The 19,806-nt window shown below is 37.8% G+C and overlaps 1 protein-coding gene across 2 annotated transcripts in view; it reads left to right on the top strand.

Moving 5' to 3' along the window:
• Positions 1-1,221: 1,221 nt before the first annotated feature.
• Positions 1,222-19,806, top strand: part of Stx7 (syntaxin 7) — a 42,170-nt gene continuing 23,585 nt past the window's right edge. Inside the window, exons 1-2 of one of the 2 annotated variants that reach the window (XM_046449672.2) lie at positions 1,222-1,367; positions 7,928-8,078. In XM_046449672.2, coding sequence (XP_046305628.1) covers positions 7,994-8,078 — 85 coding nt within the window. In that variant the 5' untranslated portion in view covers positions 1,222-1,367; positions 7,928-7,993. The remainder of the gene's footprint in view (positions 1,368-7,927; positions 8,079-19,806) is intronic. The other variant, XM_046449664.2, reaches the window with a different exon arrangement.

The following is a 19,806-nucleotide window of genomic DNA, read 5'->3' as shown; positions in this document are numbered from 1 at the left end:
TAATATGTGAAATGAAGAAGTAAACCTAGATTTTCTATTAGGGACTCTCCACCTTTAATTCCTATTATAGAGGTTCAAATATATATAGTGTCTAATTACAGAATTTTTTTAAAATACAAGAATGTAAAAAAAGAAACTTCACACAAAAATCTGACTTCCTGTATGTCTTGAAAAAGCAGTAAATTTAACTGTATTGGGCCAATATTTCTATAAGTCCCCAACAGGGACTGGGATATAGCTCAACTATACAGCACTTACCGAACAGGCCCTAGGTTTGGTCCCCAGCACTGGAAACAAAGAAAACCAAACAAACTAAAACAAAAACAAAAATCCTCAATGTTTTTAGTTGAATCACACTGCCTTTAAGGGTGTATGAGATCTGAATAACCAACATGCCTACTTCTCTCTAGAAGAGGAGCATTTACTAGAGCCAGAGAGTAATTTAGAAGAGCCAGAGAGTAACCCTGACCTTATTAATTTAATTATATGTGTATGCATAAAAGCAAACAATCTATAATTTGCTCATGTAATACTAAAACATTCTGGTTTTGTTTTTTGTTTAAGTGCATCCGGACTTTTGATATCACATATCATGGTGTTCTTTCAGAAAATATTACCTTAATATAGGCAAAGGCTAAGCCAATACATCTTCTAAATGATTTGTTGGAGTATTTTGTTTCCTTGAAGCAACTGATGCTTTTCAATTAACAATTACATTATGTTTGAATAATTATCAGTGGAACATTTCTGATCGTTTTCAAACTCCGTGAAAACTATACCCTGCGTTTCAAAGATGACTTGAAATGTACTAGGATGACTTGCATGCACTATGAAAATCTGTCTACCAAGTGAGCACTCGGAGGGGACTCCTCATTTATTCCTTCGTAGTTCTTGCTAGGATTCCATATTTGTGTTCGCATTTTTAAATGGAGCTGTGAATACAGCCTACTGAGAGTTAAAGGTTAGCAAACAGGATAGGAATGAACTGATGGGGCGGGGTGAAGACACGAATCCAGGGGTTAGCTTCACCGAAAAAAGAACGCCACCGCCCTCCATTTCCTCCGCTTCGGTTCTGCACGCAGGCCTTCATCATCTGCACTTCAGACTTCAAAGAACAGCTCTCTCGGAATTTTGCTGGTACCTCCATTCCTTAGCTTGAAAAGAAGGGGGTGGGAAGGGCCGCTGTCACTCAGCCCCACAGGCCAATGGGAGAGAAGTGAGCCCCGCCTCCTTTCCTGGGCTGGACTCTGAGCCTGCGCGCCGGGCGCCGTCTCGCCACCGCCCATCAGCTGAGAATTGCTGCTGGAGGCTCTGGGGCCGGCGGATGACAGTCGCCGCAGGTGGAGGAGGAAGCGGAGGAGGTCGGGGTAAGCCTGGAGAGCGGGCCGAGGTTATTCAGGGCTAGGTGTCCCGGGCTCGCAGTGTTCCTGCAGCTGTCGCGCGTTTGTGAGCGTTGCCTGGTGGCCACCGCCCTGCGGCAGGCTCCCGAGAGGCGAAGGGCCGCGCTGCGGGGGCCCTGGGAGCGCCCGCAGCTGTCCACGCCCCCCACTCGGCGCGGCTGCGCGGAGCGTTGCGTTTTCCCCACACGCTCCGTGGGGCTCAGCAGGGCCGGGCTGGGCGGGTCAGCACGACTGACCGGGTCAGCTCCTCCAGCCCCACAGGCTTCCCCAGTCTGGTCCGCCCCGCCTTCCTCGTTGGTCCAGCCGTCACTTTCCCGCCGACACCCTGGTCGCACTGCCGAGGCCTTCTAGATCCAACCAGTTGCCTTGTTCCTCATTTTTAACTCACAAATTGAAAAAAAAAAAAAAGCCACTTATGTTATAGAGGAACTGAAACGCTTATGTAGCAAACGAGCTATTTGCATTTTTTCCGAGGCTCATCGTGTTTGGTTTTGTTTGGCTTGATGATTGACAAGCTAACTTTTTTTTTTTAATTATTATTATTACCTTCTCAGTACATGTCTTTAATAGGTATATAGGTAAAGATCTTTAAAACAAATTCTTTCAAGGATTCCCACCTTCCCACCTTGTTTTCAAGATTACTTAAATTCAGACAAAAAGGAAACAAAAAGAATACCCTTCTGGTCAAATGCTGTCATTTTTTATTTCCTCTCAAATTTCTTATATTTGTTTGGAGACATTTTATGTATGTGTGTGTAAATATGTATATATGTAAATATATTCATATATGAAAATATATACATGTATGTAAATATATGTATCATTTTGATCACTTCAGATCCTTGTATTCTGATTATAACTATGATTTACAACTTGGCCAGAATTTGAAGGAAAGGAAGTAATCATGAAATGCTGTGCTGTTTGGTAATGTTGAAGGTGGATGTTTCTTTTGCTCATGTGTGCTCAGTGCCAAATCTGGCAAAGATAGATATGAATGTTAAATTGTGTCTTGTGATGTGAATGAGCCTTTGGTCTGCAGGCACCTTTGAGAAGTTGGCCTCAGACTTGTGACCAGTTAAGAATTAGGCTGTAGTTCAAAATTTCTGTAGAAATTAATGTGACACTATATTAGCTCATTAAAGTCTGCCTCATTTTTCTTTAGATATTTTATTGTGCTGCTCCTGATTAACACAGGCAATCCTAATTTTGTTATGATCCCTTAATCTGAGTGCTGGTGATTGAGAAATGAATTATATAAGGATCTGCAGTAAATGTGGATAAAATTGGCTGTAGTCCCATATGACTTGAAACTTTAATATGTAAAAGAGTGAAAAAAAATTCTTGGTGCAGTGAACTAAAATCAAATACTGTAGTATGATAATTAAAGAACTGAGCTAAAGAATGCACTTCCTATAGTTTGTGTAGAGAATACTCAGTTTGGAGACTGAGCACCCTCATATTCACTGAGCATCTACTATTTACTGGGCTATGGGCCATCTCTCCCCTGTTTGTATTCCAGAGGTAAGAATAGATAATGAACAACGTATTAATTGGATCATTTCAAATAGCAATGAGTGTTTTGAGGCAGTAAGTTAGATTGGTGGAGAGTGTGAGGAGTGGTGACTTCTTATTTCATATCAGGCCTCTCTAGCATGTGATTCCACCTTGCTGGGAAAAGGAGCCAGTCACATGGAGATCATGGGATTCGAGTCTTCTAGAGAGAGAATGGCAGTCAGAAAGGTTCAGGGCTGCAAGAAAGCAGTTGATTTCATTGTTTTAGAAATGATATTATTTACCATCAGACTGGGTGTGTGCTTTGAGGAAGTAAGTACATTTGTTTATTCATTCTACAAACATTTATTCAGCATGTACTATGTAGCTAAATGCTGAGAATAGAGCAAGTCCATAAACAGACAAAAAAAAAAAAAACAACAACAACAAAAATACATCTACTTACAAACACACACACACACACACACAATTGGGGGCACAGGTGGAGGAAAGTACAGTATTTTATGTCAGTGCAGTTATTGACAAAGTGAAACTGACCACTTCTTTGCCTAGGCCAGATTTTAAAAAAAACATGAAGCTTGTGCTTAATAGAAATCTTAAGGATGTTGCAATATGTCCAGTACTAACTGAGGATAGTGTTTGACATTCAAGATTCTGTATTAAAATTCCCTTTGTTCATTATTGTTCCTTAGAAGCAGTCTTGAGAAACCTCTCTTTATGAGTGTTGTACTTTGATCTTCCCTTCCCCTTTTTCTCTTTATAGTGCTTTTATATCTTCATAGAAAGATAATTATTGAGATGATGAGTTGACCACTGTCCAGCAGAATTTTCTGCAGAAATGGAAATGAAGAATAAATGAGCTATCCAAGCTGCTGGTTACTAGCCACATGAAATTTTTGAACATTTGGAAGGTGGCTGATATGACTTGCATTTGTCTCTTAATTTTCATTTTAACAGTCCACTGACACTAGGAATTCTTAATTGGCTTTCAAAGAATGCTGTAGTGCATAGCATCTTGGACTGGGACTAGAGATAGTGATAACATTTGAAAAATAGCATTGATTTAGCCTACATGCAAAGATCGTAAACTTTTATAGTTATTTCTATATCCATTTGTGTGTATTTTTTCACAGTAAAGTTAGTTATTTGGTCTCTTTATTTCTCTTGTCTCATATCTCACATCTCAACAGAGGAGCCTTTTAGGTATCACTTATTAGTAGAAAAGGAATGTGTTTTTCAATTGTTACCTCTATCAACTTATGTTGTCCTAATTTTAGGAGTGAAGATAGCAAAAGTTCATATGGGGCCTACAGAAAGGTGGTAAATTGGCTAATTCGAATTTAATGGGTGCAACTTCCTTAATTTTGTTATACAGAAAGGTTTATTGTTTTAAGAAAATGAGCTCTAAGATTTAGTTCAAATTTTAGCTTTCTTGTTTATCCTCAACAAGTTACTTGCTCTCATTATGCTTCAGTTTCTTCATGTGAAAAACCACAATAATTATATATCCTTCAGAGACTTGCTATAGGAATTAATGGAAAATGTTAAAAGCACAATGGGTAAGAAATAGGCCTCTTGCAAATTGCTTTTTATTCTTCACTCAAGACTTACCTGGGGTGGTCACATCTGTGTTCTTTGTCTAACAAGTTCTGGACAATGGAAGAGTAGCAGCTCTTTGGATAAATGAGCCCAGATTGCTCACTAACAGGAACTTTTAAAAATTTAGTTGCAAATTTATTTAGCATTTCAATTGGGATGATGACAACTGGTTGTCTTGTGTCTAATTGATTCTTTGGAAAGAAGACAGCTATTCTTGAAACACTGAGAAGACTTAGGCTAGATGTGCATGAGTTTTGAGGGTTGAGGAAAATACTACAAATCGGTACATGAATTAACAGGACTCTGATAATACTCTGTCTGTGGAGAGAGGTAGGTCACAGTTGACTGTGTGGTTGAAGAGTTAAGAGGCAGGCCCTGCACATACATAAGCACATCACACCTTTCCTCTGTGTAGGCTTTAAGGGCATTTCATTCCTGGACATGCATTATCTCGTTTTGGTCCTGGCAGAAGACCCAGATGATAAGTATCTTGCTCAAGGTCAAGATTTCCCATTGCCAATTGCATTGGCAGCTGTACAGGCAATAGGTGAGTTCACTTAGTTTCAAAGACATGTAAGCTTTAAACTAAGACAAAGTTAAGAGTATGACTTGGAGACGTGGATGTGATACTCATTCTGTCCATGGTTAAAGTGGGTGGAGGACTCCCCCAAAAGAACACATTAATAACAAATAGAACATTTTCTTATTCACAATGTATTTGTGTTAGCTATAAGCCAGTTTTTCTAGAGATTTAGTTGATAAAAGGCAAGGAATAAAGATGTAATTGAGCCAAGAGAAAATTTTCTTTATCCATATAATAGAATATTATTTGTCAAAAAAAGGAATGAAGTATTGATACATTTCTGCAGCATAAGTAGCCCTTGAAAACATTGAGAGAAACAATCCAGTCACAAGGAACACATATTGTACTATTCTATTTATATGAAATCTCCAGTATAAGCAAAAGACAGGAAATAAATTAGCAATTGCCACTGGTGGGGGAGGTTGGGTAAAATGAGAATAACTACTAGTAGGTGTGAACTTTCTTTTTAGATTAATGGAAATATTTGAAAAGTAATATAGTGATGGTTATACAACTTTATATTTTTAAAAAATTAGGTTGTATACTTTAAATGAGTGAATTGTGTGTGAATTATATCTTAATAAAGCTCTTATTTTTTAAAAATGCAGAATCAAGAGATCCATTTGGTAGGATGCTCAGAGTAATGTTGGTCTGACTGAATTTTCACATCTGGTCTGTTCTGTATTGGCTCCAGCTCCTCAGGAGGCTACAGGCACAAGTCCTGGAAGGAAGTTTAATTCTCACCCTGCTGCAGTGGCTCAGGTGTCTGAGTTGAGATTTGAATTTGCCCTTTAATGAAATTGGTTTCAGTTCTACATGTAGGACTTGGTTCAGAAGAGACAAATTGAACCTGTGAAACAAGGAGAATAAAAAGCATCTAGAAGCCCCCAGAACCTCAGGTGGCCCCGCACATTCCACAGTGCAACAGAAATGCAGGCATGTTCTGCCATGCCATGGACTGGGCAGATCCCTGCTGTTCTACCAGCTCATTCAGTGTTCAGCGCTGTCCCTGAAGACAAAGGGACATGCAGTCGGTCCTCTGTACCCTTGAGCTCCACATTTGTAGATTGAACCAACTGTGTGTAAAAGTTATATTGTTTGAATCACATCTGTATAGAACATTTACAGACCTTTTCCCCACCCCATTATTCCTTACACAGTGCAGTATAGCAACTATCTACAGCACATTTACATTGCATTGGGCATTATAAGTAATCTAGAGATGATTTAAAGTCCAAGAGAAGGTATATGTGAGTAATTGCAAATAAACTTTTTTCATAGGAGGGATTTCAGCATCCTCAAAATTTGGCTATCTTTGTAACCTCTTCTCCCCTATTCAAAATATCCAGTGGTCTTTTTATTGCAATGTATTTTGACCAAGCCTGGCATCCAGGGCCCTTCCTATTCTGTGGCATTTGTTCTGTTTGGTAACTTTTAATATGAATCCTGGATTGAATCCCCCCTTCCACGAGTGGAAGGGTTTTGTTACCTTGAACCAACTGGTGAATCTTCATAAGCCACAGGTTGCTTACCAATCATTAGACAATCTCTGTGAAAGTCTTCTCATTTCAGATATGTGGTAGATGTTAGGTTGTTCTTCTCTTTTCCTGTCATTTCTGCCTCCCTTTTGTCCAGCCATGATTCATCAGATCCAGGACTGGACAAGATCCTCCCCTTCTTTGGCAAATACTTGAGTCCTTTTCACGTGTTGTGGGTCTATCAGGCCTGGTCTTCATGTTCTCACCTTTGTTACCCATACTAGTAATACCCAAGTCTCAGGATCTCATGTTTCTCTTTCATAGATGCTTTCGGAATAAGGGCAATAGTAAGTTTTCCTTTCTGTGGCCTTTGTCACTTTTGCCGAGCACATGACTTTTTATTGAATTGCATTGTTTTTTGTTGGTTTACCTTATTAATTTTATCCTTTCTCCTAATTGACAAGCTGGATTTGAGTTTTGTATCTGCTAAGTGCTTCATTTAGTGGTAGACTTGGAGCGGGCTCTTACTAGTATCTGATGACTTTGCAGTGTTCTGATGCAAACATAGTGGGGAGATAGATGTAGTAGTTGAAATTCTTTGTTTTCACAGTGCTGTGCTATGTGAATACCGCTTTGCAACTTCCTTTCTAAATCCAGAATGGTATGGTGTGGATTGAAGACAAGAAAGAAGTTCATCTTCCTTTCCTTTTGTAGCAACCCCTTGCTTTGCCTCATATTTTGAGATGCTGGCTGCTGGAAGAGAAGAGGAATTTATTCTCCTTGATGTCAAGAACATGATGAGAAAATTATAGGATATCTTTTCTCTTCTCAGTTGTGTCTCTGCCCTTTCAAAATTTAATCTTTCCCATGAAAATTAGAAACCCATTAATTATGTGTCCCTGAGCTTCCCCTGTGTATATTACATTAGATACAATGAAGTTTCTGGGAATAGCCCAAAGTCTTGTTTTCTGTTAATAATTACATGTCTAATCCATGCTGAGAGTTGTTTTGAATGTTGGAGAAAGATTAACAGCATGTGGGTCCTGCTTTAGAGTTGCTTGCAGTTTCTTTAAGGAGGAATTATACACAAAAAATACACCTGATCTTCCTTAGATCAAAGAAATTTTCAAAGAGAATGTGCAGTTAGAACCTATTTTAATTGTTAAGCATGTTGAATACAACTCTGCCCCTAAAAGTCCAGCCTTGTTTTTTGTTTGTTTGTTCGATAGGCTTGAGAGTTTTGCTAATGATGTGTCCTGTTGCCAGATTTCAACCCTGTAATCTCCCAGATTGATGACTTGGAAAATGTAAACAAATCACTTTTAAAATACAATTATGTGACTATGTCTTTCTAGATGACCGCTTAGAAAACTGAACAGCCAACCAACATCTGATGAATTTAGTGAGTCAACAAATCAGCCATGTCTTACACTCCAGGAATTGGTGGAGACCCTGCCCAGCTGGCTCAGCGAATCTCTTCCAACATCCAGAAGATCACACAGTGTTGTGAGTTGAGTTTCAAATTGACTTCACTATTTGTTTTCAATTCTTAACTGAACTTAGTGGAGGTTCTTAAAAGGATAATTTCAGCAGTTGTTGGAAGGTGGAGCATTCTTCTAAGTTTAAAGTAATAGAACTCTTTAGAATGAATATAAGAGTTAAGTATAATAGAAGAGATGATACTGCATTTTTCTGAAGAATGCCAGAGCCAGTCACATAATACATTATTTCATTAATGAAATAAAGACTTAAAAGGATGAGAGATACTTGTATTTGTTCTAAAACCATTGGTTCTGTATTAGATTTGAGATTTGCTGACTCAGTTCCATAGGAAGAACTAAGCAGAGTAATCCTTTTTGTGTTGCTATAACAAAATACTGGGAGTGGTAGGTTATTAAGCAAAAATTATTTTTTTTTTGGTACTGGGTATTGGATCTAGGAATGCTTGACCACTAAACCACATCCCTAGCCCTTTTTTTAAAAATCTTTTTTGTATCTTGAACAGTGTCTCACTATCTCACTATGTTACTTAGGGCGTCACTAAATGGCTGAGGCTGGCCTTGAACTTGCAGTCCTCTTGTTCTCAACCCCTTGGAGCTGCTGTGCCTACCACACATTAATTATTTAACTCACAGTTTTGTGCTTCTAAGAGCATAACATCTTCATCTGCTCAGCTTCTGGTGAGATCCATATGGCAGTAGGGATCACATGGCAAGAGAGCAAGTCGAGGAAGCCAGTCTTGCTTTAGTTCCAAGAGTGAAAATAATTAATTCCTCCTAGCAACATAATCATTTCTCAGAGGCACCTCCCAACAATTTGGGGACCAAGCCTCAGCATGCATTTTGGTAGGGACAGACCCTGTTCAATCCATAGTACAATGGAAGTTTTAATCTGTTGAGACAGATATTATAGAAGATTCCCCCCAAATTGTCCCTTGCTATACTTCTCAGAGACTGATTGTGATGTTTTATTAGAAATTATTACTCCTCAGAGTATATGTACAAATTAAAGGAAATATTCAAGTTTGAGCCTTCAATATTTTATTTATTAATTTTTTTTCCTAAATCACAGTTAAATTATACATTGTGAATTATTCTAGTCATCTTGCTATCATTGATGTTCCATCAGGGCATTGCCAGAATTCTTTGAGAGTATGTTATTCTTCAGCCTACATTATTAAGACTACTTCTTATTATCAGAATTTTAACACACTGCTGAAATATAAATGTTTGTAAATGACTGCATTGTACTTTATCTAATCATTAACCTCCTAACAGTTAACACTTTACCTGAATGATTTAAATGAGATGCCAGTGGTTTGGAGGCAAAAGGTGTAATTAGATTATGGATGGTTCTACAAAAGTGCCACTGTGTACAGCCATGTAAAATAACCCTTATTCTGATTGGGATTTTTCTTTGCTATTCTTAGAGGAACAAGGAAGTGAATATCCCTGAGTATAATGCTGTCCAGAACAGGCAGTGTAGAAAGGGTCCATTGTGGACTGTTCCAGTTTTTCTCAGGACACCATCACTGATTCTGCCTTCCTCTTCCAGCCTCAGATCTGTTCTGATGGTGGCTACGGAGCCACTCCTTTTTGTGACTCCTCCTGCTGGTTAGAAATGTTGCTGATCTGCATCAAGTGAATCTAGGTACCTGTGTGAAAATTAAGAAAGTTCATAATTTTAATTTATACATGTGGAAAATCAAGACATTTGTGAAGAAAGGAGACCAGAGGCCCCCTTCCAAAAAAACAGGGTATGTCTCCTCTGCTAGCAACACTAAATGTTGTCAGGAATTTGAGGAAGATACTGAGGAGTGACTACAAGTGTTCTCAGATTGTAGAAGTAATAAGCACTAGGTGGTGTGAAAGTACAGGGATTGGAGACTGTGTGTGAACTGGAACTGGAAGGAGATAAGGGAATCATGCCACAGTTACTAAGAGCTCAGTTAATCTAGCCAGAAGTGATAACTTCAGCCAGAGTTGAACATTCATGGCCGGGTTGCTAGCTCTGTGTATGGTTTTACTGTGACCCTCTACCCCCCTTCCAACTATCCCACGTTTAGAACTATTAAGAAGACTGGGACCATTAAGTCAAGAGAAAGTACAGTCAGCATCCTTGATAAGCAAAGCAATGTCCTGTGTGTGTTCTGCATGAACATGGGCCTCCACACCTGTTCAGAAGCCGCAGGTAGCTAGGACTCAACTGAGAATGGCTTTCATATAATACACGTTGTTAAGGGATGGGATCACCTCCCTCAGGAAGAGTAAAATCTCTGTTACTAAGTGAACAGAAGAGGTGGCCAGATGCTTCTCAGGTCTGTTAATCAGAGTTTTAAATGCTGGAATAATGGTTCAGACTAAGTGATTTTGAATTTTGATATTGTCCCCATTTGTTCAGCAAATAATTCTTTTAACACCTCATACTTGCTAGAAAACTATTTCATACCATTGCAATTTAGCAATAAGTAAAATCTATAAGGTCCTATTCTCATGTCGTTTAGAGTGGATTAAGTAGGAACAGGTGATATAAAAAAAATAATGAACAGTCCAATTTCCTATGAAGAAAATATAAGAAGGTAAAAATGATGTGAGAGCAAGTACCTGGCAGAAGCTGCCTTCACTTAGGTAGTCCCTAAATAAGGACAAGGACGGGCTTGCAGAGAAAAGATATAGGGAAAGAACATCGCAGATGGAGGGAATGCCTAGTATTAAAAACAATAGTGTATTACTCAACTGTTAAAGAGTGACTTTATGACGCTTTCCAGTAAATGGATGGATCATGCTAAATTAAATAAGCCAGCCCCTTAAAACCAAAGGTTGAATGTTTTCACTGATGTATGGAAATTAACTTTCAATAAGTGGGTAGAGGAGAGGAATAGGTAACAACTTGGGTTGTAGCTCCATGGTAGGATCAAGGGAAGGAAGGGGGAATAGGAAAAGGAAAGATAGTGGAATGAATCTAAATAATTTCCCTATATATTATATGAATACACCATAGTGAATCCCACCATTGTGTACATCCACAAGAATGGAGACCTAATCAGAATAATATACATTCCATGCTTATATAATTATATCAAAATGAATCCTACTGTCATATATAACTAAAAATAACCAATTTTAAAAAAGAGAAAATGACCTTTTAATGCTTTTTAAAAAATTCTAAAGCAGTCCAGAGCCTGAGATAGTCAGAACAATGGAGCAAGGGGCAAGGGTGAGAGGAAGAACCAAGCCAGTATGTCCAAAGTACAGCACCTGAGGCCAGAGTGGCTGGAGAGGGCTGGCTTAGTGGCATACAGCTGAAATTTCTAGTGACTTAGGAGACCAAGGCAGGAGGATCACAAGTTGGACAAGTCAGCAAGATCCTGTCTCAAAATAAAAAGGATAAGGCTGGGGATGTAGCTCCATGGTAAAGTGTCCTTGGGTTCAATCCCCAGTACCACAGAAACAGAGTAGCTGGAGAGGAATCAGAGAGGAGGCTATGTGACTCATGTAGGGCTTTGTAGGCTGTGTGGGGAGTTTAGATTTCATTCTAAGAGGGAGTAGAAATCAATTGAAAACTTTTAAGCAGCAAGAAATACAATCAATCTGTGCTTTGAAACTATTACTTTGACTGCTACTTAGGGAGCATAGCCAGGGGATATAGTGGTCATTGTAGAGAGAGAGATGCTGGCTTGTACCAGGGTGATAAAAAGGATGGAAAGAAGCAATGGGTGTATTTTGGAAGCAGAGCCAGTAGGACTTGCTTATGAAAGTGAGTGGTGCTGAGAGAGAGGAGTCAGAGGTGACTCTGTAAGTTCTGCATTGAGCAACTGAGTGAATGGTAGTAAGTATATGTGAGATGGAGTGGACTAGTCAGGGGGAGTTCTGTTTTGGCCTAGCAAATTTTGAGATGTCTTATGGACATCTAAGTGACTTATGAGATGTAGCTGAGTGGTAAACTGCTTGCCTAACATGTGAAAAAAAGTCAGTAAGGGAGGGAGATAACAAATGGTTTAGGTATATGCCTTTGGAAATCAAAGTGTCATCAGGCATAAGTGGTTATTAAAACCATAAATCTGAAATAATCCTGAAAGTATGAGTTAAGAGTAAAGGGCTAGAGAATTAACAACTGTTAAAGCAGGAGGACAGGGAAAAGCAACATGGGGAATCTGAGAAGACATAACCAGGGAAGTAAGAACAAAAAGAGCATACGGTAGATTACTAGACATTAAGGAATGTTCAAGAGTGAGGCATCATCTGTGGCTAATGCTACTGAGAAACTAAGATAAAAGCAAAGAATTGGATTCAGCAAACTGCAAACTTTGAAAAGAGTGGTCTCATGTCTATTTTCAAAGTGTAGATTTGCAGAGTTCTGCACACCTCAGCTTTATTGATCTCAAGGTTACACATAGCCACTAGGGAGGCTACAAACCTCTTTGAACTGTTGTTCACCAAAATTGGGGATTGCTTTCATTAGAGAGAAAAGGGATGGCTCAGTATTTAGTAGCTAGCAGACTCTGCCGTGGGAGTAGAATGAGGGTCAGGGAAGGTGTTACATTTTTCCACCAGAAAAGGAAGATTCTAATGAAAATATAAGTATAAAACAGATGTATTTGAAGGCCAGAGGGGATTGGGAATGTACTGCTAGTGAGAGATTTATCTTTTATCCACTGTACAAGGCATGGCTGATCTGGATGGAAACGGTTGAACAAAGATGGGAGAACTCTCCAACTGGCCTGTTTTTAAGTGAAATATGAGGGAAAGTCATCAGAAAATTAGAGGGAAAATAGAATTTTATGCAATGGAATGAAAGTTTATAAAATGGAATGTTTTGGAAAGAAAAAAAGAGTGCACTGCTTATGGTTGGGAAAGTTAAGACACTGAACATACCAGAGGGAGTGGAAAAGGAGGATTTGACAGATTGAGTACACGTTTGAGATTGTTGGGTCATGAATTTAGTGAAACCAGTCACCACTGTGTAATTGTTATAATTTCTGAGATTCAAAAATATCTAAATGAAGAGAGGTTTAGATTCAGACAGAGCAAACCACTGTTAAAAATCTAGCCCATCATCCAGTACACCTTCCTGGTGAGGACTATGCAAAAACCATGTGGAAGTGAGAAGCAGAAGTGAGAAACTTTAGTTCATTCCCCCCACCCCCCAATCTGGTGATGCTAATAATACTGGATGGATGTGATGAATAAAAAGTACTCAGCACCCTCTTTAGGCTCTTTTCTTCACGCTAGCATTTGCATCTTCTGAATTCATGTCAGTGCAAATTATTTATTTTGTAGGAGAATCTAAAGATAGGGCATTGTAAGTACAGTAGTTAGCATGTCAGCATCTGCTCAGCCAAAGCTAAAGGTTTCCTGAGGGCTGTAATGAGGAAGTTCACTTTCATCTTGGACTCAGTCAGATATATGACAGCTTGTAAAACATCTGAGTTGTATCGTTTAGTTTATACCAGAAAACAAAACAGCAGTCAAAAAGATTTTTGGTTCTTAGAGAAACTCCCCAAAAACAGTAAGATTGGAATTTTGTTTTCTTTTACAAGTATTGTAATCTGGCAATTCTGTTTGTTCAAGAACAGGATAGAAGAAACAAAGTGTTTTTAAACCTAAAAGTTGTTGTTTTTTTTTTTTTTGCTATACCAGTCTTTGTTAAAGATATTCTAAAGTGCTATGTTTGCTTAATTAGTACAGTAATTAAACCATATTACAGTGATATAACTTGAATATATTTAAGTTTTATAGTTGTTTAAATACATATGTAATAGGTATATTTTATGTATTGTAGATATATGATTATATTAAAATTATGTAATTACAGAAATTAAAATAATAATTATTATAGACATACACTTATTAAGATAATGCAGGTTTTAAATAATAAGTTAAAGAACTGTAATGAGCTAGAAGTTTATTGTAGAATTTCTCTGTGGAACATTAAAATGGTTAAGCAAATACTTTTATCCTTTGGAAGCAGAGTCAGTCAGTTGTTTTTGTCACTGTCCTCTCACTGCATAGACATTTTTCTTTATTGCAGGCCTCTCATGGCATCTAGTCATTTAAAAAAAATATTTGTTTTTAGTTGTAGATGTACACAATACCTTTGCTTTATTTATTTATTTTTATGTGGTGCTGAGTTTTGGACCCAGTGCCTTAAGTGTGATAGGCAGGCACTCTACCCCAGCCTGCATCTCATCATCCTTCACCCAGTGTTCTGGGAAGTCATTCCCAGTAGACTGAAACTGACATGTAAATAAGACTGTTATTCTAGATCTAGAAGATCATCATGCACATAAGGAATACTTACATTTCATTCCCAAACTCCAAATTGAGATTTTCAAAAGTAACATTTTTGTTAGCAACCTGGAAATAAAATATCTACCAATTAGCTTTCTCTGTCATCCCTCTGAATTTTCTTTGAGACAAACTCCTACCTGTGATATGTAGCATAAAAGTAAGCAAGCCTTTCTGGGTTGAAATGTCTGAGCCTATCATGTGAGTAAACCTCAGAAGAATGTTTTCCCCTGGACCATTCATCCTTGCTCAAACACCAGCAATGTAGAAAAATGTCTCTAGAACACACAGAGAGAACTCACATTTTTAAAAGAAGCAGAAGAGATGTATTGAAATATGTAACATGTATAAAGTTGGAATTTAAAATTAAACTTTTAAAAGTAGAAGCATGCTCATATTATGTAGTACACAGATTATTAATGTGTAGTTCAATGAATTATCCATCACAACACCACATGTCAAGAAACAGAATATTATGTACCCCAGAAGTCCATTTCATGCTTATATGCCATCCGTGCCTTCCAGAGTATCCCGACTTTTAACATCACTGATGAATTTCCCTAGTTTTTGAACATTAATCGAATCAAGTGGTATGTTTTACTTTGTATTGGGCTTCATTCTCTCATCATGTTTGTGGGAATTATCCATTTAGCTGTAGGCCATTAGTTCTCATTTATAGTATTCCACATTCAAATGTACCACAAGCTGTTCTTTCCAATATTTGTGGACATTTGTTGTATTTCTACTCTTTGATTTATTTTGGTTTTGTTTTTTGCTATTATAAACAGTGCTTCTCTGAACATTCTGTATTTTTCTGTTGCATGTGTGCACTTCAAATTTGAATTGTTGGGGCATAGGATATGTGTTTGATCAGCTTCAGTAGATACAGCAAAAATAGTTTACTAAAATAGTTGTACTAGGTTGTACTCCCACCAGTCAGTGCATTAGAGTTAAATTGCTCAAAATCCTTGCCAGCTTTTACAGACTAAAATTTTACCCATTTTAGCTATATTTTTATCGCATTGTGGCTTATATTGTAATTCCCTGATTAATCAGAGTTTTGAGAAAGTAAACAAGTTGGGAAATTCAGTGGATAATAGGAAAATTTCTATGTGTGTGTGCACGTTCATTTCCTGAATTGGATCCAAGTAGAATGAGCTTGAATAAGTTGTTCAACTTTCCAGGATATGGTTTTCTTACATATTTTTTCTGTGGGCTCAATTTTGGTCTCTCCAACTCTAAAGTTTTGTTTAGATTTTTATTCTGTTAGAGTCCTGAAAGCTCTTGTAACATATGCAGGATTATTACTAAAAGGCCAGTTGTCATATCTGGGTCCATGATACATACCTGTTTATAAAATTCCACAGTGAAAACAGCCATTTACTAGACCAACTAGAGTCCCACCAAGATTTGTGAACTTTTTCTAAGCATTAGGAAATGGGATTGTTGTGAGTACGGAAGTTTCTACTGCAGATACTATCAGAATTAATAAAACTATGAATTGTAGAAATTGATGAATAAAAATGAGAATAGCTGACTCTAAAATGCAGTCCTTGAGATAAAATTTTCCCATACTTACGTGTTATAGTAAGTCTTACTGCTAATGCTCATGAGAATTCCTGCATTTGAGAATTTTTAAAACAAATAATTTGAAAAAGAAAAATGGGGAGTGACTAAAAGTTAACCGCTAAAAAAAAAATTAAGCAGATCCATTGGTGACATAAAATCAATGCTTCAGAATTCACGATACAGAAGTTTCTGCTTAAATATGTATAATGTATCACATGTTCATCTCTGTATGTTTTCCCTAAAATTTGGGATGTAAGAACTTTCTAGGGAGACATGAAGTGTAAACTTCAGCCCATGTTATGAATGTTAAGAGAGGTGATGGAAAAACATTTTTGTTAAATGATTTATTTCACTTTTTATAATTTGCCTCCTTCAGAATACAGTTATTACTTCAACACAGTCTTGTTTAGAACTGAAAAAAAACACTGTGTTGTTAAGTAGCTTTTCACACTGTGCAAATGCTTTCCCTGTTTTAAGAAAGATCACTTCATGACTTTTGTCGGCTCAAGGTTCTTAGGACTTTGAGATGAAATTAAAAGTCTGTATAAATGTATACCGAGTGAGCACAGTTCTTCACTTCAGGGTCTGGTGAAGCAGACACTTGTTTTTGCGTGTTAACACATGACTTCTCTTTTTGGTGAGCTTTTCATTAGTAAGAGTTCCAGTCCTGAGAAGTTAGTGGGTTTACTCATATTTTTTTAAAAATATGAGTGAACATAAGTGCTGTGTCTGACTGAACTGTGTATTTATTCTGGAATAGGGGATGGGGATGTATATCAATGTTTCTTTTTCTTTTTCTTTTCTGGGTTAGTAAAATAGGTAAAATAAGAATGCAGCTTATTCAGGAAAAGTATGCTGTCTACTTCTAATGTCATATATCTGAAAATATTTGGTTGAGTTTATTTTCCCTTGAGGAGAAAAACTCAATAGCTTTGATTTCATTATTGAAATTTTCCCAAGCTTAAGGTGTAAAAATTAATAAATGATCCAAGGCAGTTTATTTTTTTGGTACTGGGGATAGAACTCGGGCACTCAAACACTGAGCCACATCCCCAGCTCTAATGTGTACTATTATATATTTTATTTAGAGACAGGGTCTCACTGAGATGCTTAGTGCCTTGCTGTTGCCGAGGCTGGCTTTGAACTCAGGATCTTCCTGCCTCAGCCTCCCATGCCACTGGGATTATAGGCATGTTACATGCCCAGTTCCCAAGGGAGCTGAAGAGTGAAAGTCTTCTTCTTTCCAGTGACTTTTTAAAAAAAAAATATGAGTGAACATAAGTGTTGTGTCTGACTGAACTTGAGCAAAACTCTTTGTTTTTTGAATTAAATCTTTTACAATGTGACTCAGTGGTGCTGCAGGGAACCTTATCTGACTAATCCTGTCCGTGAACCATCTTTGTGCCTCCGCCCGGAGCATGAACTTTCATATCCTTGGTCCTAACCCTGAACTCTGACAGTGAGAGTCTTCCCTCCCTACATTTAATGTAAATGCAGATCTCATTTGTCTATGACCCGTTTGCCCATCTCTCCATCTCTGCTGTCACCACCCAGAAGGAAGCTGCTGTTATTTCTCTGGAAGCCTACAGCCTCCAAATTGTTCTCCCTCCTTCCATTCTTGCCTGTCTGTAGTCTTTTCTACTTAGTATCCAAGGCATACTTTTAAACCTGTCAATCAGATTATGTCATTCCACAACTTAAAACTCAGCAACAGTGCTTGAAACTTACTATTACATGTGAATCCCAATGTTCCCCCCCAGAGCATCCTCCATATCTAATCCCTGCCCCACTCATCATCTCCTACCTCTCTCTTCCTTGCCATTGCCACAGTCTAGCACATAGGCTTTCTTCTTGCTTCTTGAACAAGCAGACTCATTGCACCCCAGGTCCTTTGCACTTACTGTTCCTCTGCTTCACACTTCTCAGATTGTTATGTAACTGGCTCCTTCTTGGCATTCAGGCCTCTGAGCAAAAGTCACTTCTTTAGAGATGTCTTCCCTGACCATTATTTTGTTTCCTCCAGTCATTCCTTTTCTCACTAACTTGTTTTGTTTTTATCAGTAAATTAAAGTACTATTATTGTTTGTATTTTTCTGTGGTCTTTACTAAAATGTCAGTGCTTAAAAGAAAGGTTTTAGTATGTCTTGCCTACAGAAGTATTTACATATTTTTTAATGAAAAGGAGGTCATACTGTACTTATTTTTGGCTGTTTTTTCCCCCTCCATGTCGACTGCATGTTTTTCATTATATAGATACACCAGACATCATGCAACCAGTCCTTCGTTAATGGACATTTTATGCTAAGACTGTGTGTTTAAAAGTTGAGCCTTCCCCACAAATGAACCTCTTAGTTCTACATAGATAAAGTGTAATGCTCATTGTATGACAGAAATCTTTGTATGTATATTTTTCGTTACATTTATTTTTAAGTTATTACAATAATTATTAGTTTTTATCACCATAAATATAATCTATGCTCAGCAGTTGTATTATGGGACTGCTTTTTGTTTATTAAAATACATTTTGTGGTCAGTTGTGTAATGGCCATTCAGCTGCCCTGTAAGCCTACCCCCTTGTATTTGTGGTTGGCTTGGCACTGTGCAAGAGTCAGACTGCAGAAGTTAGGCACAGCTAGTTAGTTTTGATTTCCTGAAATGACAATTTTTGTCCTCATTTCCTTAATTCTCTTATGTTTTTACTAATCCCTAAGCAATATTTTTATTAAGGAATAATTAATTGCCTTTTGTACTATTGCAAACAGGGTTTTTCTTAAGGCAGTTGGTTAATTGTTCTGCTTATTAGCTGATTTGGAAGAACCCAGATGTGCTACAAAATACTGTCCTGTGAGTCCAGATGCATTTATTTTCCCAGTCTTCCTTCTTGTTCTGGTGACATACCATTATCATTATTTGAAGGAATCATCAATGGAATAACATAGGAATAATACTGAGTCTTGTTCATCAGCACATATGAAGTCAAAGATAATGTGCACAGTCATTGCTGAGATCCACTTCTAGTTCACAGTCTAGAAGCCTTCAGCAAAGTCAAGCTTATACCTATTTAATGTAAGCGCTCAGAGCACTGCCCTCCTTCAGGTGTGGGTAGAAAGACAGACAGGGGGTCCAGATACATTGGTGAACTTGTTGTATTGTAATACCTATACTCCCTGCTTTATTTAAGTCTCTTTCTAGAAGGCATCTAAACTAGTATTTTTTAATGCTTATTTATTTGTGTCCCAGGGATTGAACCCAGGGGCACTTAACCACTGAGCCACATCCCCAGACCTTTTTATATTTTATGTACAGACACCGTCTCACTAGGTTGCCTAGGGCCTCGATAAGTTACTGAGGCTGGCTTTGAACTACCAATCCTCCTGCCTCAGCCTCCTGAGCCTCTGGGATTATAGGTGTGTGCCACTACACCCAATCTGCTCTTTTATTAACTATTCACTCTATGCCTTATATCAGGTATTATGTGTCTTTTTTTTTTTTTTTTTTGGTACATTGTTATCTTCCAGTATCTGGTGAGATTTAAAAAAACAATATATTAGGTTTGGAGCAGTTAAGTCATTGGCTCAAGTTCATACAACTGTGGGAACGCTAATACTTGAACTCAGGACAGTCTGATTGACATAGCATTAGGATTTTAAATTATATCTTATTATGCCCCAGGGATTATTTATGCATTTATGTTCATTCATTCATTTCATAAGTATTTATGAAGTACCTATGATGAGCCAAGCAGTCTGGATACTAGCAATATCAGTGAATAGGATAAGCAGAAATACCTGTCTTCATGGAGTGAGACTTTAGTGAAGGAAGACAGACATAAAATAAATAAGTCAATTATATAATATATTAGAGGATATTAAGTATTA

Source organism: Marmota monax, unplaced genomic scaffold (assembly GCF_021218885.2).
Source record: "Marmota monax isolate L192 unplaced genomic scaffold, Marmota_monax_Labrador192_F-V1.1 WCK01_AAM20220418_F8-fsc00030, whole genome shotgun sequence".
Classification (NCBI taxonomy): Eukaryota; Metazoa; Chordata; class Mammalia; order Rodentia; family Sciuridae; genus Marmota; species Marmota monax.
Note: the sequence above shows the minus strand (reverse complement) of the source record. Positions and strands in the feature narration are given on the sequence as shown.